Source organism: Rhyacophila brunnea, unplaced genomic scaffold (genome assembly GCF_057557595.1).
Source record: "Rhyacophila brunnea isolate RB1 unplaced genomic scaffold, BYU_Rbru_1.0 scaffold_15, whole genome shotgun sequence".
Lineage (NCBI taxonomy): Eukaryota > Metazoa > Arthropoda > Insecta > Trichoptera > Rhyacophilidae > Rhyacophila > Rhyacophila brunnea.
The window spans coordinates 35007807-35033374 of NW_028232806.1; the positions used below are offsets into that span (position 1 = coordinate 35007807).

A 25568-nucleotide genomic window follows, 5' to 3' on the forward strand; every position below is an offset into this window, starting at 1 on the left:
ATGCTCCATTATCTAATATTTGTTATTTATGTACTGACAGTGGGTATTAGAGGAGTATTTTAATTATAGATTATCAACTCTGGTAATAGAATGCAAATGACTACCAAGTCGACGCTTAAATCACGCAAAATAAGGGTTGTATTTAATTATTTACGACATGTTGGCGCGTTTAATCTGAAACACCTCTTATTTTCATCCCCCATCTGTTTGAGAGGGCAGTACCATCCCGATAGATAACCACCCTTCCGCTCGTCAGTAGGCCGTCAGCCTCCCAGCAGGCTGGTCGTGCACTTTCTCCCGTGGGGTGCGCTTGTTTTCCCTGGAACATTTTTCCAAGTGCTTGTTCGACGAGTTTAAAAAAGTTTTCCGCGCGTATTTTCATATCGTCAAGTGCGGACGCTTTTCGTTTGGATTTGTTTTTTGTTTTGTTTTACTTGTGGGTTTGGAAATTTGAAATGGTGAGTAGCTATATTCTTTTATCTAACATTATTATATAACATGCACAACGTGTTATTAACTTTATTTATTAAAAATATAAAATAAACAAAAGTTTATTTTATTTTTTTATCTTGTTTAGAATACTTACTTTGGTTATTGTCTATATATTTAATGGACGCTGGTAAACAAATTTTGAAAATAGCCGATTTACTGGATTATTTGTTAGGTTAGGTTATGTTATCATTATTTAATTTATGAATTTTGCAAAAATCGGCTATGAAAATTTCCGCTGTTCCCACCTGGCTTCTAGTAAACAGACTTTTACCCTTATTACTAATAATATTTTTGTATGTAAAATGAAAAAATAGGGTAGTCAAAAAAAATATACGTAAAATTAGCAACAATGTGTTTATAATAAAATAATATACGCACAAATCATAAAAGCCGATTGGAATTATCACCTACCTAATGAATAGTAAATTTTACATTAGTATTAAAACTTTACATATAAACCTGTCCAATAGGCATATAAATAGTTAGATAATCTTTTTTAATTCGTGGGGTGATTTAACATAGGTAATAAAATAATTATTATAATTTTTTATAGTTTAGAAATATCATATAAGTAAGTATTATAAAAAATATTACAAAGATTTAAAAATTACTGCACACTTAAAGGATATTCACTAAATTAGTTGTTTATAAAATGGCAAAATCAAAAAGCTATTATAGCTTAGAGCATTTTTTAATATTGTACAATATTTAACAATTGATTACATGGTACGAAGATTATGTCATTAATATTCAAAAAAAAAAATACTAAACTCTTTTTTAATAATTTTTTTAATATTATTTTATGTTAATTTATAGCACACATCATAGCTTAGTAAAATTCTAAATATTTTTTAAACCACCAAAATAAAATAATATAAATTGTAACTATTGAAACCTCTGATTTAAAATATTTCATTATTTCAATAATATCGTAATATCTCCGATTTGTATTGCAATCACGTTGGAACTATTACAAATACTCGATGAAGAAGAGTCATTTACTACGAGAATATGTTATTTAAATAAACAATCAAGTTATTTACAGAATTATAATAATGTATAATGAAAGTCTAAGTATTTGTGCTTAAAGAACAGTTTTCTCTCTCTCCTGGAACATTTCAATTTGGTCACATCGGAGGTTTTAACATCTTAATAATAAATAGAATTTAAGTACGTAGCATAATAGATATATATTTTATTACTATCAGTCAGCGTCGCTAGATTTCAAAATCCGCCAAGTCCATAATAGATGAATAGGAGAAAAACAGCATTTTGTTTTCTCAAGTACACAGTCACAAGGGTAAAAGTTTATATTATTTCGAGTATATAATATTTAAAAATAATAAGTTCCACATTTCGATAATGCGGAAATGTTAGAAAGCAGTAGTCCTACAGCAATTCACAAAAAAGTCAAAAATACCTAAAGGTGGACTTGGCTGATTTTGAAATCTAGCGACACTAACAAAGTTCTAGTTCTATCCATCTAGTAGTTTCATAGTATAAGTAGTATATTTATATCATATTATATTTCATAGTATTAGGCGAGTTTATATATATTTTTTTTAATAATGTTATAAAAACGTAGGTACCATGTAAGAGTATTATTAAAGACTAATATCTCATTAGTTAACCCCATAAATTATTTTTCTTATAATTGACGATATACACCTCTTGAGTGTAGTATTTTTATTGTTTATAAAGAATAATGATCTATTATTAGGTTTTGACGATTTATTATAATATGCTATCGAATGTATTGTTATTAATAAGATACGGTTTTTACTAATTAGGTTTTTACTGACACTTCAATTATTCATAATTGTTGTTTATTGTATTTTTGTGACCTTTGATTTGATAGGTAGGTAATGGAGTTTTTACCTACTTTATTGTATTCTATTTATTATATAAGCTAGAGTAAATAGTGTTCGTTGTCAGTGTGTGTTTACCTTTAGTGAGTGTACACGGCGCCTGAAGATGCCGATAGGCGAAACCCGAGTCGCAAAAAATGGAATAGTACAGAGCTTGAATCCTTTAGAATTTAAATTCAAATTCCATCAAGTACCTTCAGTCGATAGTATTAATAGTATAATAGGTAGTTATAAAGAATGAAAAACCGTTTAATACTGTTTATATTTCATATATCGTCATATTATAAACGTAGCAGGCACTAGAAGGAGTCACAAAAATATCGTAATACTTTCCGACTTCAATATCTGTCTTTTAATATATATATTTTATGATTTCCTGAAGCTTTCAAATATTTAAAAAGTTGTCACCGTCATAAAAATGAATCACTTTCGCCGAGAATGTGGTGAAAGTTTTATCTCCCGCTTGAAGTTCGCAGAAGTACCAATTCATAAATCGGAAACTTATTTAAAGAGCGTGAAAAACAAATAAAACTCACAAACTTTCCGAATAAGATAACATCGACTCGGCCAAACTGTATAATAAAACCAATATTATTCGATGATAAATTCAGTTGATAAACTTTTATGACTGTCACTTAACGAATTTTCTAGGCGATCAGTATCGAAATATATTCTAGTTTGAAACTATAACCAAGAAAAGTTTAGTTTAGTCGTATCCAGCAATTAAAATTCAATAATAATAATATGTAAAATTTATTATATTAGTTTATACTCAAAGATATAGATAACAATCTTCCCATATATTATTATAAAGACGTGGATTTAACATAATATGACAATGTCACCTTGGACGATTGTCGTCAACTCCAACTTGATATAGATAATATATTAGATTGGGGCAGGCGTAACAAACTTCAATAATGTTACATACAATGTTTTATCGTTTACTAAAGCCTCACGAGTATTGTTTTTCCAGTATTCGATGCATGGCAGAGTTTTCTCGCGAATATCATCTGTAAGAGATCTTGGCATTACGTTTGACAGTAAACTGACGTTTAGTGGTCATATATATTTGTAAAAAGGCACTAAAGATGTTGGGCTTTGTCTTGCGTACTTCCCGGGTCTTTTCGGATGTTACGGTACTAAAAATTCTCTATAATTCCTTAGTTAGAAGCAGATTTGAGAGTAAGTCTATTGTTTGGGCCCCGCATCAGTTGAAGTACGGCCTTATGGTGGAGAGAGTCCAAAAGAAATTTTTAAGACTCCTTTACTTTCGGCTGTATGGATATTATCCGTGGCTCTATCCGACTGTATTTCTCTTAGGTATGCTAACATACCGTAGCTTAAAATTTAGAAGGGATCTTTATTTAGCTGCATATTACTACGCGGCGTAAATGTGAACTCTGCCATTCTTGGTGGTGTTGGCTTGTGTGTCTCTGATAATTACCTTAGGAATCGAGGGCATCCGTTGTTTGTTCTCCCAAGGTGAAGAACTAACCTGCCATTAATAATGCCAATTGGGAGGGCGATAACCATGTTTAATGAAATTGCTTCGAAGATTGATATATTCCACTTACGTGAGGGTGAATTTAGGTGGACGTTGTTTTATAAGTTTTTAAGATAGGGTCTATCAAAGTTCACTCTGTGTGCTTCCATCTACTTTTATTTTTGTTATTTTATTTTATTTCTTTTCTTATTTTATTTCTTATTTTATTATTAACTCACATTTCTCTGTATTTTTATTTTAAAAATTGTTAACACTTATGAACGCTTTAAATTTATAATTTGTTATGTTCTATATAATTATGTAAAATAAATAAATTGGAATTTGAATGAAACTAAAGGATTTTTTATTCCGTTGACTGAGAAACATTACTTTGGGGAAACCGCTACCTACTACAATTGTTATGTATCCATAACTAACCTCTCTATTATTTATCTCCCCAATGACAATAAATTGTCTTTTGTTTAATTCACCGACGAAATTTGGGATCACAGAGATTATCAATATAATTTTTTATCGTAAATATTTCACTATAATAATGTCGACATAAATAATACTAATGGTTTTATAAATGCGTTTAAAAATTAATAAATATAAAAAATCTTAACACCATTGCACATGCATGTACTGAAATATGACTATATTCTAAAACATTAGAGCGAGAGGTTTAAAAGAATACTATTTTATGTAATAAACATACTGTATGCAGTCATCAAATGTTTAAAATAAATATAAAGGATAATAAGGCTTCAAAATTATATAAATAGAGTATCTACTACGTTTAAGGAATGTCCAGGATCATGCTTTGAAAATACACTAAAAGCTCCATTTTGATCTACGCTGAGCACGTCCACCGTTAAAAAAAATATTTTTAAATTGTATATTGACATACTTATTTATCACTTGATTATTTTATATTCGATAAAAATAATTTAATTTACCAACGAGAGATGTTGAGGAATGTATTATAATAATTATACAAATTACAAAACAATCTGTAAGGGCTTAAAAATATACCACAGCCATTTGTCTTGACATAAATAAATGTCGGATTATTTGTGAAGGAATTGTTATATTTTTTCGTATGGACTTTAAGTTACGTAACTTCAGTCAGTCTATCGAATTGTATGAAATATTTCATTCTTCAGGCTTCTATATCAGAGCCTAAAACTTAATAGCGCAATTATTAGCGCATAATATTGTTGTCATGACTGCACTTTTTCTAAAATAGTTAATCATTACATAATTTAAAAAAATAATTTCTATGGGAATTAATCGCATATTAATATATGTATATACCTATAGATTGTTTTTAAAAATAAAAAGAAGTTTTATGTAATTATTTTTGATGTGTATAAATGTTTTGAAAAATACGTAATTTTGATGTGTATAATGTTGTCAGTGAGTTTTTGAAGTTATGTACATTTAATTAGTGTGTTGTTGTCATTAGAGTAGAAATATCGTATTATCTTCTTACTTCCCGTAAGTATACCTGACTGGTGTGCTCTTTTTCTCAGATCTCCACAGCCTACCTCTATCCAAAAGTCACCCTTCGCCACTAGTTACTACTCACCAGTGGCGAAGGGTGGAAGTAGGCTGTTAAGATCCGCCATAAATAGTGTACATTAAACTTTTTCAGACATACATATTTGTTTTCATTGAAATAAGACTAAAATTTACAGAAAGTGTTGTTAGTTTTTAAAATTCATTTAAACCCTGAGAAACCAAGCCATAATAGATAATAGTCAAAAAATACATGTCTATCTATAAAATATCTAAAATTATGCAATTAAGTCATACATACCTTTGAATATTTTATAGACAGAATAATATTTTTTATTTATTATAGTTTGGTTTAGGCAGGGCTTAATGAAATAAAAAAAATTAACCAACAATATGTGTAATATGTATTTTTAATCCAACGAAAACAAATAACTATGAATGAAAAAGTGTGCACAATTTTGTCGTATCGCCCAAATTAGACCAAAACTATTATGGTTTCGTTTAGGCAGGATTTAATTGATTTTTAAAAACTAACTAACACTATCTCTAAATTGTAGTCTTAATTCAATAAAAACAAATACATATGACTAACAAAGTTTAGTGTGCACTATTTATAGCGAATCTTAAATGCCTACCTCCACCCTTCGCCACTGCTACTCACATATAAAACCTTGTACATGAACTAAATGTCATTAATATTACTTACTTACTCTTTCATATTTATACCATTGTAAACTATTCTAATACCATTCAACTCTGATCATTCAACTTTTTAAAACTTAACTCAGCTCTACTCGCAGAGTTGTTTTACTGTGGATCGAACTCCTTGAGTTCTTTCCCTTTTATTTACACCATGTAACTGTACTTTGAGACCATGACGAATAAACATCACTGAAGAATAACATCCACTGAATAACATTACTGATTTACACCGTCTAGAGAGTTGTAACATTGCGGGCAATTTTGATTTATGAGTCCCAGTCGTTATCCCAGTCGAGACGATTTTTTATGTGCCGAATCGCAATGCGATAAAACACCGTGTGTTGGTAATGTATTTTTAATAAACTATTTCTTTTATTCAACGAATAATTCACAAGATTACAGAATGTAACATTATTTATATTTAACATACATAACTTGAAAACACCTCAGATATATAATACCTACTAGTAAAAATCCCGTCGGGCGTCGTATTTTTTTTCACATGTGATTTTTTTCAGTAGGTAATAATTATGTCACAAGTGGTACAACGACTATTTTCACTGTACATCGACAATTCTGTTTTGTGTTAAGTGGTAGAACCGACAGTTTTAATGTGAGTGGTGTTTTAAAATTATTGTAGTACCGACAATGTTCCTTGATTAAATTATATCTTCAAGTTATGTATGGTAATGTATTTAATACACCTGTACCTGATCGGAATAAGTCCCGCATACTATCTCGCCAAACTCAAAGCACTCTTTACAAGACACCAAAAGACCAGTACTTCGAAGTCACAGAAGGCATTTTAATTTTATTACGTACTTATTAGTATCGGTTTTTATATAATATTCAGCAAATATACGACTAAAAACATAGTTTTAAGAACAATCTCTTCAGAATGTTTTACATAATCTATTTCCGTACTATTTCATTTACTGAAAAGCTATTTTATAAATCCATTGTCACTAACACATACCAATCTGAAGGGTTTGAATTGAATCACATTTTTTAAATAAATAAATAAAAACTGTTTTAATTTCACATTATTATCTATGTTACAATATTATTTACTCTATTAAACCCATGTATTTCCAAGATTGAACGTACACAATATTTACAATAAATAATGTCTTAAATAGTATAATTTATACGAGACATTTTTGGCCGATTTTATCAATGCTATTTATATAAATAAAAAAAATCAACTATCGAAATAAACGCCAATCCCGGAACCAGTCTCGGGATCTCGAAATCTCAGGATCAAAATTTTGGCTCGGGATTGGATTTCCTAGTTGTGACCAACGTTCCCTCTAATTTTTCTATTGTGTGTGCGGATCTTCAACATATCTGAGCAGTGGCGTAACTAGGGTTGGTGTCACGGTGCGGTAAATTTACCCACCAACAAACACACATGAAATTTTTCAATAAAACTTATATTTTTAAGGTAAGTATTTATTAATTTCAGTGATTTTATATCATAATAATAACACTAACAACGATATTTTTTTTAAATAAATAAAATAATTACAAGATAACTTTTTATATACAACGTTTTTAAATTTTCTGTTGAATCATACAAACTTGACTTGACTATCTTAAATAAAAAAAAAAAATGTAGTTGACATCTCATATTGATTTCCATAGTAACGCACGTATATATTAATAATTTAGTTGCTAGGACCCCAGACCCTTTAGCAACCAATAATGGTGTCGAAATAACTTTTCATACAAAACAGAATTAACTGAAAATGAATTCAATTCTACTTAAAGATGGCTAAAAGTATTAAAAATATGCATTGGCATCGTGTTCTGATATATTTTAAAAGTTTCTAATGTCTATCCAGTCGGGAAGTTAGTTAAAAATCGATTGCAAGATTTGTACCGGACAAATAAGAATACGCGCCAAGAAAAACGTTGTAAAAAATGGATAATTCTTTTCGTATACTTTGGCACACGATAGAACGAGACGGATATAGTGATTCCGCTCAACGTAAAATTTCACTTTCGTGCTCGCGTTAGTCGCACTTGACATTGGCCTTCCGAGAAATGAGTTGAAGAATTGTGCATGTGGTGGTTTCGTGCATTCGAGCAAAACTAAAATCTGGCAAAGGAAACTTTCTTTTACAATATTCTTGTGTGAGGACTGTGCGGGAGATGAAAACATATTGTGTGCGGACACATTTTGGTAGCTGTGCGCGCGCACACGCGCACACCTTACAGAATACATTGGTTGTGACCCCTTTAAAAATTCTTAATTATGTCAATTCATTTCTTTCGTTTGGCCAGAACATCGTGTAGGCGACCTCTCTCTTCTGCAACGACCCTCGATATTTCCGTTTTTCCAAATTATTGTTTGCCCTTTTCGCTATGTCGTAAAAATAACTGAAAAACTCTTTCGAGAAAAATTTTAGAGAGTCAGTCTAATTAACTACAACTGCGGTGATTCAAATTCAGAATAACCGCTGAATAAAAATGGTTATTTAAAAAAAAAAAACCTCCTTGAAAATATTTTCGTCGTTTCGCGTCAAAATTATGTGTGTTTATTATACCGCGCTTCAAAAAAATGCACACTTATTTCGTCGCTGACTTCTCCCAAAAGTGACGTTTGAAAGTTTAATAAGCTTGCCTCTGTTTGATTATCATATGAGAGAGGTGAAAAAAAATATACGAATATGAAAATATAAGAGGAATATTTTGACGAGCCTACACTGTGCCGTGTCATTTTTTCAAAATAAATCCACCTGAAGTGTTGCAATATTCAAATATTCACATAAAAATAAAACAGTTCAACGAATATAATATGACAAAGAAACTGTTTTTCATACACCCAGTTATTGTCCTCTGAGTTTAAGTTTTGTACTATTCCATTTGAGTCGTTATTTGCGACCCGGGTTTCGTCTTTCGGCATCTTCAGGCACTATGTACACTCACCCGTGACGTCCCTAGACAAAATACCGTCCCTAAGCAGCGCCAAAATGCCGCCCCATTTTTTATACAGTACCTAGTTACTTTTATCACCCTTTCATGACTTCAATATTAATTTAAGAAATGTGTTGTATGGATAGATTATTTACTAACAAAATTTATACCACTAAAATACACAAAATTAATTTTAGATATCAAAAGCGAATACATATAATATAGGTAATTATGTTAGACACTTACCCAAATCAAGTGTGAGGTTCTATTTGGTGGATATTTATGATAAATTTGGTTTGTGTCCTTTAGCAATACACAGATTTATTATTCTCACACCATTTTTACTATGCTATTTATTGTACAACTTGTAAACAAAATTAGTTATTTCTATATATACCAAATAATTCTCTTCGATTTGCCGCCCTTCGAGTAACTGCTACCCCCAAGCGACGCTCAATCTGCCTACCCCCACGGGACGTCACTGACACTCACCAAAAGGCAAATACACACTGTTAACGAATATAATTAACTCTAACTTAGTGTTTATTATGATTATTATTGTATTCCTTGACTTAATAGATAGGTGATAAAGTTTTTATCTACTTTATTGTATTGATTTGTTATATGCGTTATAGTTAATTGTATTCGTTGTCAGTGTGTATTTTCCTTTTGGCGAGTGTACATAGTGCCTGAAGATACCGAAAGGTGAAACCCGAGTCGCAAATAACGACTCAAATGGAATAGTACAAAACTTAATTCCATTAGAATTTAAATTCAAATTACATCAAGTACCTTCGGTCGATAGTATTAATATTAATAATATAGAAGTATAAGTTTGGTACTGTCCGGTTATCAGGAATACAGCGGAAGACACATTTTGAAAATACCCGATATACTGGAATATTTGATAGTTTGGGTTAGTTTAGGTTAGGTTAGGTTGGGTTAGGTTAGGTTAGGTTAGGTTAGGTTTGGTTAACCTAACAAATAATAACAAATAATTCAGTTTATCGGCTATTTTTTAAATGTGTTTTCCGCTGTATTCTTGCTAACCGAACAGTACCATAAGTTTGTTATAATTAAAGTGCTTTGAAGATTTATGTTCTCTTCAAAACATAAAATAAACAAGTAAAGCTCTTTTATACATAACAGTAAAAGTCTTAAAAACTATATCAAATTAAGCTCAAAATGTCAAGCCTGCCAACCCTATGTCTTTTAGCAATCTGTTTATCATTATTCGTTTATAAACACAATTTTTTTCCTAAAATATTCCACCACATAACAAGGCAGCATAATATTCATATAAATTTTCAATATATTTACCTACCACATGTTATGAGCTGCTACTAATTTTGAGCATAAGGCGGGGAAAATTCACACTAGACTTGATGTAGCAATGTGCTTTCATCAGTGGTGTTTCCATTTAATAAAAATACCAAGGATATTTTTTTACACACACCTACTAAAAATCTGTTCTGTCATAATTATTGTTATCGTTGAAAGTTTTTCATTACACGCCATTAATTTCTTATGTAATTTTATTTCGATATTGTATAGATTATTCTTGAAGATCGTGACCATCTCCTGAGCGACCAAGCTCTCCAACCTCTCAATTAGGGAATCCAATCCCGAGCTAAAATTCTGATCCCGGGATTTTGGGATTACAAATTGACAATCCCGGGATCGGGCATTTTTTTCCATTGTTAATATAAAATTTTTATATTTACAAATAACATTGATAAAATCGGTCAAAAGTAAATCTAGTATAATTTATACTATTTAAGACATTTTTATTGTTAATATTATGTACGTTCAATCTTGAAAATATATAAGTTTAATGGAGTAAATAATACGATAATATAAATAATAATGTGAATTTAATATGAGATTGCTGTTTCTGATAGTAAAGACTTAATGAATGGGTTAGCGAGATTTAAAATAGTAAAGCGAATCATGGTGTACGTATGGCCTTTCCGCTTCATAAATCTAATTAGTCAGCCAAATATTAAACTGCCGTAAAACGTATGAGATCATTGTGGAATTACTTTGTTAATAGTGCGAAGTATTGTTTTTTCCAATCTTTCTCATTTTTAATAATTTATGTGAAAAAATAAAATGAATCGGCAACTTACACATGGGTATAAATCAAACTTCATTCAAACTCAGTTTATTTCTAATGTAGTTATTTGTTATTAAAAGTATTTTTTCTGTTATATTTTCGGTTTTATTTTATTTTCCATAAAAATTGATAAAAAAAACACATCCCGAAAGTTTCGGGATTATGTTTATCAATCCCGGGATTCATAGGTATCGAAAATAGCTCGAAATCCTGGGATTGGAATCCCTACTCTCAATGTTTTGTTTCTTTGAGGCCATATTATTATTATCATCATCAGCTTGGATCAATCTACTACTGAATGAAGGGCTCTCTTAACAAATTTGATTCGTCTCGTTAATATGCATTATTTAATTTATCAAAATTAATGATATTAAATACCTATTCAATTCATCTATATTATTTTTAGTCTTGGACAATCCACTATTAGATATAGGCTTCTTTAATCTGAATTTTACATCTGGCCATTATTAATGAATGCCGCATTAATTTTAATTCCGTAAAGTCATCCGCTCGCTACAAGAAAGCAAAACAAAATAAAGGTAATTTTCTTACGGTGTATACATATAATATGATAATCGTACATATTTCAGCTTAAATTTGGGCTCAAGTGCATCATAGCAATATATCTTAAATCCTTTTTACTAAAAACTTTTAAATACTAATCATTCATCGATTTCTTGGATAAATACTTTCTAATACAAATACGCTAACCAATAAATAACTCGAAATGTTTTATAAACTATCAAAAATAAATTATAAATGCATTAAATCTATGTGAATTTAACCCAAAGACTATCCCATTTGGTAAATCAATGGACTCGACACTATTGATTCATGGCCTTTCAACTCGCCATTCTGAAACCAGACTGTAGTAAAATATGAAAAATCAGATCCAAAGATTCTATTCTCATTTAACTATATCATAAAATAATTAACAGAGTATTTGATGAAATAAAAACAAAAAAATTCATAAACCACACTAATAAAATTGACGCCTGATAGTTGTGTAGATGTAGTAAGTAAATAGTATTAAGTTTTGAGCTACAACTGAACTGTAGTACTTAAGTATTTTTTATTATTCTTCAGTAAATATCAACGCATAATTTTATTTCATTATATGTGACATTTTATTTTTATTAGGAGTGCAAGACTAGTCAATGCGCTCCCCAAAGACAAAGACATTTTCAGTTATGTGTAAGTTTTTGTGTCTTGTTTTTCAAATTTTATTTTACTGTTTAATATTGTTAATGTGAGGGTAATATTTGTTATCTTATTATTAGAGAAGACGTACGTATTTTTACCATGTTTTTCTTAGCTCGTATTCTTGTTTGTCCAGTGGTTGTTTATCCAGTACAAATGTTGCAATCGATTTTTAACTAACTTCCCGACTAGCTAGACATTTGAAACTTTTATAATATATCAGAACACGATGTCTATGCATTTTTTTATTACTTTTAGCAATCTTCAAGTAGAATTGAATTCATTTTCAGTTAATTCTGTTTTGGTTGAAATGTTATTTCGGAAGAAATCCATAATCCAGTCCACTATTATTGGTTGCTAAGGGGGTGGTCCTAGCAACTAAATTATTAATATATACGTGCGTTACTATGGAAATCAAAATGACATTTCAGTATTCTATATTTGTTTGTTGCAAAATAGCAAAATAATGATTTGTTGACAATTGCCTTATTTATCCTTAATTATTAATACATAGAATTGTCAAGTTTATATGATTCAATAGAAAATTTAAAAAAATGGTAGGGGAGACCGGGGACAATTGAAACACTTTCGGTTTTAGATTTTTTTTCTCCTTACATATTTCAAACTTCAATAATTTTAAGTAAGATATTGATGTCATATCTATTCTAGATTCTGTGTTTATTTTTATATATGGTCTACAACCATGCATCAGAGATATTACAAAAACAGTGAATACTGGGAACGTGTTTCAATTGTACCAGACACATACTGAGGACGATTGAAACAGTACTTAGATTCTATGGCGTCTTTAGTGCTAATAATAAGAAAACAGATTTATTTAATTACATTTTATTGTAAATTAAAGTAAACATTGAAAAAATTTAAAAAATATTCTAACAACACAATAAGTGATATTAAGGTATGTAGGTAGTTGGTAAGTAATAGTAACGAGACTAAAAAGTAATAGTAAAATATAAATAGTAGTAAAAATTGATTCTGAAAAGCAATTGTGCCATGTATAGTTAAATTTTTGTTGAGTGCATGTCTCGTGTGACCAACCATGACAATCGATGCACGAGACTAACAGTAGAAATGTGTTTCTATTGTCCCCGCACCATTTTTTTCTTAAAACCATTAATTATTTTGTAAACAACGATCAATTGCAATAATTTAAGCTATTCCACCTAAAGTTAATAGACAAACAAATATGTTAATATAATTGAAATCATTTGACTAACAGTTTTGTATCTTCAGTCACACTTTTTCGATAAACTCAAAATATTACTTTAATGTTGGGAATAACGTTTTTGCGAGGTATAGAGGTCCGCTCTGGACTGCGCTCGACGGACGACTGCTCAGCGGCAGAAGCTCCCAATGACACTTAGTTTTGTAAACTCTCACGTGATTCGGACATGTGAATCGGCTGCTATAGCCGCTGTTTCTATCGTCCCTTGTTTCTATTGTCCCCGGTCTCTCTTATACAAAAAGTTTTTTTTATCTTGTAATTATTATTTAACTTTTTTGATTAGAAACAGCTTTTTTTCAATGTACATATCATATTGTGAATTGTGTGATATTGTGAAATGTTTTTACAAATAAATAAATACTTTAAACATCATTATTAGGCCCCTCTTGACAAAATCTTCCCGTACGTCTAACACATAACGGTCCGCGGTTTTGCGTTCATTTTTAATAATAATAAAGTATAAATCTCGCTTCCCTCACCCGTAGAGTCTTTTTCAATTACGGGCTTATGAGATCTAACGCTATCTCGTTTCTACTTCGCGGGCCCTTTTTTTCTTTATGAACCTTTTTTTCTCCTCTCACGCAATCTCACCGATACTTATTACATTCTTCATTTTTCTCTCACGCGATGTTGTTATGGCCATGTTGACCGTACGAAAGGCGTAATGTGATTTAGTGATTAAATTTTGTATACTTTTCAGGAAAGAGATGGTGATTTTACAACGTTTTTATTAGCTCGTATTCTTGTTTGTCCGGTGGTTGTTTGTCCAGTAAAAATCTTGCAATCGATTTTTAACTAACTTCCCGACTAGCTAGACATTTGAAACTTTTAGAATATATCAGAACACGATGCCAATGCATTCTTTTAATACGTTTAGTCATCTTTTAGCAGAATTGAATTCATTTTCAGTTAATTCTGTTTTGTATGGAAAATTATTTCAGAAAAATCTGTAAAAAGTAAAAGACTATTATTGGTTGCTAAAAGGGTGGTACTAGCAACTAAATTATTAATATATACGTGCGTTACTATGGAAATCAAAATGAAATGTCAAAATGACATTTCAGTATTCTATATTTGTTTGTTTTTTATTTACTTCATATCAAGGACAAGTTTAAACATATTGAGCATAATAATTCAACAGAAAATTTAAGAACCTTGTATATAAAAGTTCTTTTTATCTTGTAATTTTTTTTTTTAATCGCGCAAAATTGTATATAATATTATTATTATCGTGTTTTTTCATATCTAAAGATCAAACGCAAAGATGTCGACGTTAATATTATATAATTAATAAGTTAATGTAAATAAATCCACTATGAATTTATTGACAGTTTACCGAAACAATAAATAACATGACAAAGTCGCTTTTGGCGATCGAAACCTTTTCTATTTTTAAAATACCGACTTCTTGTAGATTTAAAAAATATTTTTTAATCGACAAACTATGTTATAGTACGGAAACTACACAATAATTATTTATTTAGAAAATGAGTATTATGACATTACAGCGATTGGCCAATGCGCCAAAATACATTATAAAAACAAATTATAAAAATGACATAATTACAAATAACAACCAATACCTATAACAATAAAGTAGGAAAGAAAGTATGTGCTTATGCAGATATGAAAGTCAAATTATAAATTTAACACGTCCAAAAAATTACTTAATCGCACGATAGACAGCATCATGAAACATCATATCCGTCCTATGACTGGGTATCATGAAGAACGTAGAGTTACGAGTGATATTGGTAGGTACGTGAAAATTAATATGTACCAGTATATACGGATTTTAAATGAACCCACGAATAACTAAAAGGGAATACTTTAAAATCCTTTCCACGCGGTCTGCACACCCGTTTGTGCCCTCATTAATTGGCCATTCGATATAATTATCATGTTATTTAAATATGGTAATTAAATAGTATCTAATTAAATGCAACGCTGTCAACAATCACTCTTCGGGTGGACAGGGGTTGCATTAATAGCATACCCAGAAGAAAACAAGTCGCAAAATTCATTTTGTTATTATTATCACAAGGAAAGAATCCGTATGTCGAGATGTATGTAGAGAAATTTAAGAAATTGGATAATCACCATCGGCTTCATTCAATCCGCGACTGGATGAAGATCCTCTTCCAGGTTATTTTCTACTACGTATTTCAGCTGAATCTTAATATTTCGTCCATCCAACATAATTTGGGACGGCAATTCGTTCGTTTTATACCCCTCGGGTACGGCTGAATTATCCCATTTGACCGACAATTTTGTCATGCATACCACCATCTTATCTGAGACGTAATCTTTGTGTATATCAAATCTAATTTTGGTATGGTCATATAATTGAAGCTCGATTTGATATAAATAAAAAATATTTTAAGTTTTACTTATATATTTTTATTTTTTGTAAAAATCTATGTTTTTTGAAAGAAATATAAAAAATGCTAAAATTATGAATTAGTCAAAAATATTTATAAGACATTAGAGAAAACCTAATACGTTTTGATTTTATTTAACGAATTCATATTTTGTTTAAAAAAAAAAATTGAGTTTATCTTTGACTTCAAATAAAATATTTTTGTTTAATGTTTTTAGATGGCACGTTTTGTTATTATTTTAATTAAAACACTATAAAATGTAAATTATCAATATAAATTAAATGTTTCAAATTGAAGGGTACATGGGTAAAACAAGAAATGTCACAAATAATTTACGTGTATTTTTATGTACATTAAAACTTTCGACGCTGAAGACGCACCTGGCGCGTAATGACCAGGCGGCCGATCGATGTAATTAATGTGCATTTTAAAAATGGTAATTAAAAAGAAAAAAAGATAAAATTATTTTAAAAAATTAAAAAAAATATAAAACAAATAATCATTGTCCTCCGATAATAACGATTTCTCAATACCCCGTACAGGTCCAAAAGTGGGAAGGTCCCATGATGTGTATTGGAATGTAACAAGGAATGGCAACCTTTATTGTATATTTTCGAAATGTGTCGAGTTTTTAATTTTCGTGCATTAAAATGTCATATATAGATGAAAACGGAAATACAAGTATTGTGAAAGATATAATAATTACAAGATAAAAAGAACTTTTTATAACAACGTTTTTAAATTTTCTGTTGAATTATTATGCTCAATATGCTCAAACTTGTACTTGATATGTAGTATTTGTAGTATTTTACTTTTTACGGATTTGTCTGAAATAACTTTCCATACAAAACAGAATTAACTGAAAATGAATTCAATTCTGCTTAAAGATGGCTAAAAGTAATAAAAGAATGCATTTTCATCGTGTTCTGATATATTCTAAAAGTTTCAAATGTCTATCTAGTCGGGAAGTTAGTTAAAAATCGATTGCAAGATTTGTATTGGACAAACAACCACCGGATAAACAAGAATACGAGCTAATAAACACGTTGTAAAAAAGTAGTTTTACCTATACAAAAACTAATAATGTGTTCAAAAATTAAATTGTTAATTACGACAACTTTTTGTTTTGTGACATTTCTTGTTTTGCCCGTGTACCTTTCAATTACAAGTTTCCTATTTTTACCCTCTGTCCCTTTGGTGTGTGAAATATTCACCTTAAAAAAGAATACATTTCCCTCTCGACTGACTTATAAGCATATGAATATCTGCATGCTTGAATTCGAATTTGTACCCAAGTTTTAAATCGAATGTAGGCTAAGAGAAAAAGGTCATATACGTCACATTTAACAAGACGACACGTAGTGATGCGAAAATGGTGTTTTGTTTTTAATCAATTATGCTATTATATTCTCTCTTATTTTCATTCTCGCTATTTATTTATATGAAATCTTTTTAGGTATGGTCTGAATATTGAAACTCGATTTGATATGAATAAAAATTATTGCAAGTTATACACATTTATATTTTTATAAAAATCAATGTTTTTTAAAATAAATATAAAAATATTAAAACTATGAATTAATCAAAAATCTAGTACAACATAGAAAACTTAATAACCTAAATTTTAATAATAAATTGAACGATAAAATAATGTTATAATAAGATGGGATCCCCTAACAAATTCACATTTTATAAAATATTTTTAGAATTGTAAGTTTATCTTTGACTTAAAATAAAATTATTTCTTTTTAATGTTTTCATGTACATATTTATTAATTAAAACAGTTTAAATTGTAAATTATCAAAAAAAAATTCTAAGATTTCAAACTTTGTATTTTTCCGCTAGGTGCCTCTGGTGAGTAAAGACATCGCCTTAAACACTAAGATTACCCAGTGGAATGCGGCCCATAAGTGTGAAAAGGTTGCGTCTCTTAGCTTATAATATATATTACGTTTTTAACGAAATAATATTAAAATTTAAATAGTTATTTTTCGTAATATAATTGCCAATTTGATTAAATTCGCCTATATCTACCTCTTGACTTATTTAATAATGTCAAAATCTCTGAAACTCCATAATAATTATTTAAATGTTTGTTATAATTGAGCTGTTTGTATTTTTTAATTTTAAGTTAAACAGAATTATTTGTTATATCTGAGTAAATAATTGCCAGAAAATAAATAAAGCAATCCTTATTAATATTCACGAAAAACCTTTGATGTCGGGATATTTGTATCTATACTAAATAATTGTATAAAATTGACGCAAACTTTTCGAAGAAAGAGTCGCTTAATAATTCAACAAACGGGCATAGCGAATTTATATTTTTTAAATGTATTATTATGATAAATAATTTATTTTCAAAAACAATAATCAGTATTTATTTAAATCGTAGAACATAAAAATTAATTGAATAAAAATAGTTTACTTACACTTTATTATTTTGTCCATATTATATCAACTACAAATTAGCTTGTATAAATAGTAATTACTTTGTATTTTATATAATACTAATTTAGAAACCTTCGCAGGTGTGCGCACAACAACTGACAAAAGTTTTATGACAATCGGATGAATGGTATAGGAACGCATACGGGACAGACACATAGACAGACAGACATTCATTTTTATATATAAGATATAGCCTATACTCTTCGCGCAAGTGCAAGCAATAAGTTGACAAAGTTTTATCGCAATCGGATGAACGGTATGGCAGCGCATAAAATACGAACAAACAAATATTGATTTTATATATAAGACTAGCTGAAGTACCCGGCTTCGCACAGGGTCACTTCGTGGTTATATTTATCTTAGATATTTGAAAAATAATAAAAGTTAATTATTTTTTTAATATTAAAATATCTGCGTAATACAATATGACAATACAAAAATAATTCTAATATGAGTAAAGGTCAAACATAAGAACACTAAATTAAAATCGAATCCAAAATATGAAAACGTTATTAATGTTATTAATATGTAGTAAAAAAAAATCAAAATTGGATGGAAAAAACAAACAAAAAACTTTGTATTTTATATAATAATAATTTAGAAACCTTCGCAAGTGTGCGCACAACAACTGACAAAAGTTTCATCGCAATCGGATGAATGGTATAGGAACGCATACGAATATTAGAAGAAGATGATTTTCTAAATCAGAAATCTTCGTGGGCATGCGCATGACAACTCACCAAAGTTTCATTGCAATCTGATTAATGGTATAGGAATGCATACGAATAGAAGAAGAAGAAGATGGTTGTACTAATTCAAAAACATTCGCGGGCGTGCGCACAACAACTGGTCAAAATTTCATCACAATCGGATGAATAGCATAAGAACGCATACAAATAGAAGAAGAAAAAGATGATTGTACTAATTCAGAAACCTTTGCGGGCAAGGGCACAACACTTGATCAAAATGTCATTGCAATCGGATGAATGGTATAGGAATGCATAAGAATAGAAGTAGAAGATGATTTTCTAATTCAGAAATCTTCGTGGGCATGCGCACGACAACTCACCAAAGTTTCATTGCAATCGGATGAATGGTGTAGGTACGCATTCGAATAGAAGAAGAAGATGATGGTTTTACTAATTCAGAAACCTTTGCAGGCGTGCGCACGACAACTCACCAAAGTTTCATTGCAATCGGATGAATGGTATAGGAACGCATACGAATAGAAGAAGATGGTTGTACTAATTCAGAAACCTTCGCGGGCTTGCGCACAACAACTGGTCAAATTTTCGTCGCAATTAGATGAATGGTATAAGAACGCATACGAATAGAAGAAGATAGAATGAAGAAGAGGAAGAAGATGATGATTTTTCTAATTCAGAAACCTCATGGATGTGCATACAACCACTTACCAAAATTTCATTGCAATCGGATGAATGGTATAGGAACCAGGGAAGAAGAAGAAGATAGTTGTACTAATTCAAAAACCATTGCGGGTGTTACCACAATAACTGACGAAGGTTTCATCGCAATTGGATGAATGGTATAGGGACCATACGAATAAAAAAAGATAGAATGAAGAAGAAGAAGAAGAAGAAGAAGAAGAAGAAGAAGAAGATGGTTGTACTAATTCAGAAACCTTTGCGGGTGTTGGCACAATTATTGACGAAAATTTTATTGCAATCGGATGAATGGAATAGGAACGCATACGAATAGAAGAATATAGAATAGAAGAAAAAGCAGAAGAAGAAGATGGTTGTACTAATTCAAAAACCATTGCGGGTGTTACCACAACAACTGACGAAAGTTTTATTGCAATCGGATGAATGGTATAGGGACCATACGAATAAAAGAAGATAAAATGAAGAAGAAGAAGAAGAAGAAGATGGCTGTACTATTTTAGAAACCTTTGCGGGTGTTAACACAATAACTGACGAAGGTTTTATTGCAATCGGATGAATGGTATAGGGACCATACGAATAAAAGAAGATAAAATGAAGAAGAAGAAGAAGAAGAAGATAGTTGTATTATTTCAGAAACCTTTGCGGGTGTTAACACAACAACTGACGAAGGTTTCATCGCAATTGGATGAATGGTATAGGAACCATACGAATAAAAGAAGATAGAATGTAGAAGAAGATGATAATTTTTTTAATTTAAAAACCTTTATGGATGTGCATACAACCACTTACCAAAATTTCATTGCAATCGGATGAATGGTATAGGAACCATACGAATAAAAGAAAATAGAATGAAGAAGAAGAAGAAGATGAGAATTTTTCTAATTCAGAAACCTTCATGGGTGTGCATACAACCACTTACCAAAATTTCATTGCATTCGGATGAATGGTATAGGAACGCATACGGGACAGACACACAGACAGACAGACATACAGACAAACAGACATTCATTTTTATATATTAGTATAGCCTATACTCTTCCCGCAAGTGCAAGCAATAAGTTTACAAAGTTTTATCGCAATCGGATGAACAGTATGGCTGCGCATTAAATACGAACAAACAAACACACAAATACACAAACACACAAATATTAATTTTTATATATTAGATAAGAAGATTAGATATAAATTAGATATGCTCAATAACGAATGCTACAATTTGAGTTCAACGAATAAAAAAATAGTAAAATTTAAGGCTTATACTTCAGCTGAGGCATGGTCTAAAACGATCGTGACTACGCGACGCGCAGATTGTGCAAACGACGCGTGACGAACAAAACATAATTTGTCATAAAAATTCAACATGCGTCCATTTAATGTTATGTTTATTGTTATTTAAGTAATAATATATTCATTGACATATTTTGTTTTTCGAGTAAATACGTAACGTTTTTTAGTCATCTTTACACGATTTAAGAATTAATTCCTCCGACGCCATGAAAAAACAAATTGACGTGCTCACAGGTCGACTATCGCTCTCCGATTGGCAACGCTTGCGAAATTATGTCCCACCTATTGCTGAAAATTATTTGCCGTTTCACTGAAGTATGCTTAATACTATCGACCGAAGGTACTTGGTGGAATTTGAATTTAAATTCTTATAGATTTAAGTTTTGTACTATTCCATTTGAGTCGTTTTTTGCGACCCGATACCTCATTTGATATATCTCATTAGTTAACTACATTAAATTATTCCTAGTATTGACGATTTTAGATCTCTTGTATGATGGCATGTAGTATTTATTGATTATTATTTAATGATCTATTATTAGGGTTTGACGATGTATTCGCCTATTGGTTGTATTATTAGTAGTTTTATACAAATTCTTCAACTACTGAATTGACTTAATTGGTAGGCAATATAGTTTTTACCGACTTTATTGAATTGATTTATTATATAAGTTAGAATTAACTATATTCGTTGTCAGTGTGTATTTACCTTTTTGTGAGTGCACTTAGTGCCTGAAGATGCCGAAAGGTGAAACCCGGGTCCCATAAAACGACTCAAATAGAGTACAAAACTTAAATCCATTGGAATTTAAAAACAAAAATGTTTTAATGTAAATACATGTCCTCCTTTCTCTTCCTGGTGCTACAACTCTATGCGATTCATTTAAATCCAAGTTTGTTCAAAGCCACGTCATTTAAGTAGTTTAGGTCATTCAAAGTATTCAAATCCAATTTTAAATTATCCTTATATCATGTACGAGGTCTACAACGTCTTGATTTGCCTTCCGGTTTCCTGAATATCAGTTTCTTTATCATGAGTGACACGTCCGTTATATGTACATATATTAGTAATTAAAAAAATCTTTATGGCGTGCTGGGTCTGGTATAAAGCTTCCAACTAATTATTGTATCATCATCCTTACCCCAAATGTGTGTCATTGATGGGTCAAAAATACTGCGCAGCACATTTAACTCATACAAATCAAATATTATTTCCATGTTTTTCATGATGCACCAGGTTGCCAAGCTTTACATAACAATTGGTTTTATAAGTTTATTGTACAACATACAGTTAAACGAAAACGAAAGTCTTCCCGTGATCACATATGCATGTGAAACATGGACCCTAAGTAAAAGATAGATCCAGAGTAGCACAACGTGGTATGGAGAGGTGCATGCTGGGCATAACGCGAAATGACAAAAAGAGAAATGAGTGGATAAGAAAGCAGACAAGGGTTTGCGATGTAATAGAGTTTATTAAAAGCCTTAAATGGAGATGGGCTGGATACATAGCTCAAAGAAGAGAGATCAGTGGATAGATTCAGGCTGATGATGATGATGATACATTTAAAGTGTTTTTAGACCGATGCGACATTATTTTTGTTGCCTATCAAATGGAAATAAATAATTACTAACAGTGATTACGGAAGATAATTACATAATATACATAATTTGAAAACATCTCATGCATATAAACACTAATAAATATCATTTTGTACAAAAATATATGACACCCGACTGCAAACCTGTATCTGCTGGATTAGCGCCAGTATGCTTTTGCAATTAAGCTATGAGAATCTTATTGATTTACGACAATTTTAACTAGTAGTTGGGTGGCTATCGGTCCAAGAGATACAGGGTCAAGTCTCGTCGGGTGTCTTTTTTTTTTCTACAAACTGATTTTTTCTAGTGTTTGATGAATGAGAATAATGAGATATTATCAAGTTATGTAGTTTATAGAAGGTTTCATTCTGAAATCTTGAGTCTTATTCGTTGAATAAAAGAAATAGTTTATTAGATAATTACTTACTTGCGTTTTAGTTATTCAAAATAGTTATACCTACATATTCATATTATATTTACCATAACTGTTCAAACATATACGTGTTTTAATTCGTACAAATTACCTCATCTACAAAGATTTTATCGAATAAATTTCTGTTCGATTTGAATGCTTTTGGGTCTTTTGAGATTCGGTCTAATTGTGTTGACCAATTTACCTTCGAACAAATTACCGAACACGCTTCACTACATAATACAATTTACTCATAAATCTTTAAGATTCAGTAAAGTTACTTTTCCAATATAGTTAGATTTTAAGAGTAACTTGAATTCAAAAGCATAATTAAACATCTTCATAAATTAAACCAACTAAAGTCTCGAATTAAAGGACCCTCCATAATACAGCCAATTAAAATAAACCTCTTAAGTGAAAATAACTCTCAAACTATGGCGAATAAACAAAACGGGTAACTCCGGTAGCCAGCCCATCGACTGTTTCGTATAGTTCCACTCATTAAAAGTGTTCCGAGCCGTTCCGGTCGGGTCCCAAAAGTTTCCAACATAAATAATAATGAGATAAAAAGCGCGGCAAAAAAGGGAAATTTCCCGCGCGATTTTTTTATTTCGCCCACCGACCGCCAGGCGGACCGCGCTCGAAAGTTTGTCGGATTTGTTTGCGTACAGGTTGACCCGATAGTCACGTATCGGATATTTGATCAGTGAATTAATTTATCATTTAATAATATTATATGGCTCATGCAATTGTATTGTTAATATTACTGATATTATTTAAATTTAACTCATATTTTAAATTATTAATGGTTATCACAAATATTATTGATTAATTTAATAAAGTGCAAATTTTTTTAGTACTTATTCCACTTTTAATAAATAAATCTTGACCGGTTTCGTCCACCTCAGAGGAACATTTTTAACTGAATAATATTTATAAAACAGGTATAACAGGTAGATATAATTAGCGTGTTATGCGTCAATTACTATATTTAGCTACTTTACGAGCTGCTTGCTGGCGAATTTACAATCTGCCTGTAAAATCGCCCAGTGTCTTCATCGAACAAGTTAACAAGCAGAATGTAAACAATCTACCGAGAAAAGTTGAAAGCCGGTCATCTTTACACGCTACACGCCGGCGTGTGGGCCTACTACGTCTGCGCAGAAGAGCGTAGTAGCAACCTCCCGGTAAAAAAAAAACGAACTACGTTCTATCAAAATGGTCGCTGGCTTGTGGCTTCTCAGCGAATGGAATGTTTTGTGTGTCATCATCACAATCGCAGTAGCTGAATCGCCTGCTTTTAAATTCGCCAACAAACAGCTCGTAAAGTAGCTCAATATAATTGACGCTTTATTTAAATGTGGTAATAATATAGTAAATAAAAAGTCCGCAGCGAATGGGATGATGACTTCGTAATTTAACTGAGCGCCTGAACGCCAACAATAATATGGATTAGAGGTAGAAGGGAAATATTGGGATAAAAACGACCATAATTGGCCCAGCCAGTATAAATGTGTTTGAAGTTCATCCATATATACAAAAATGACCGGTTATATTACAGTTATAACCAAATGTTATTATCGATAATTTTTTTCTTAGGAATATTTACATAATGTAAACTACTTACGTGCTGAATATTATTAAACCTCGGAGAATTAACTTGGTAAATCAGTAATTCTAATTGAGATGGTAATAACTACATTAAATCAAATTACTTCAGATATATTCCACTTACGTGAGAGCGAATGAAAGTTGACATCGTTTTATAAATTATTAAAATTAGATATATCTAGCTTACTTCTACTTAGGAATCAAACCCGCATCGTCTTATTTATAAAAAAATAATTTTCTAGTAGGTATATAATATAATATGAGAATTTATATAACATATTATTCAATATTTAACAACAATGTTACAACATTTTCAAATCTTGTGAATTATTCGTTGACTAATAAAAGATAATTTATTAATGTCATATAATAATATATTCATAAATATACATTTAGAACGCAAAGGAAAATGAATATTGTTTCTTTATGATAGCTAAAATCATCTCTGATGCCCAATACCGGATATATCTATAATAGTTATATGGCACAGAAAAAAATAAGATTTTCATAATTGCCTGTAAACATTTGAAACTTAGCTACTTTATAATATTCGTTACTATGTCCATAAATTGAGTAATATTTTAATTGGTTAAATAATATTATCGCAGGAAAAATTGGCGTAGAACTTTTGATCTGCCTCTACGCCGTAGCAGCGTAGCATTGCAGCAAATTCCGGCTCCTGAATAGATTCCAACTGCATTGTTAGAATTGTTAACTGAAATGCAACTGCATTTTTCCCGCTTGCTCTAGAGTGGCGCTGACCGCTATCCGCGGCCCTGATTGGCTAAAATCAACGACTATTTGCCAAACGGGGAAGGAAACCCTGTCACAATTTATTTTGTTTGCGCCGAGAGCCGTGCATAGTCA

At 30.7% G+C, this 25568-nt stretch overlaps 1 protein-coding gene across 1 annotated transcript in view; it reads left to right on the forward strand.

The window, feature by feature from the left end:
- Nucleotides 1-351: 351 nt before the first annotated feature.
- The window catches only part of LOC147075270 (uncharacterized), a 394301-nt gene continuing 369084 nt past the window's right edge, over nucleotides 352-25568 (forward strand). Inside the window, exon 1 of the mRNA XM_085942914.1 lies at nucleotides 352-458. Coding sequence (XP_085799040.1) covers nucleotides 456-458 — 3 coding nt within the window. The 5' untranslated portion in view covers nucleotides 352-455. The remainder of the gene's footprint in view (nucleotides 459-25568) is intronic.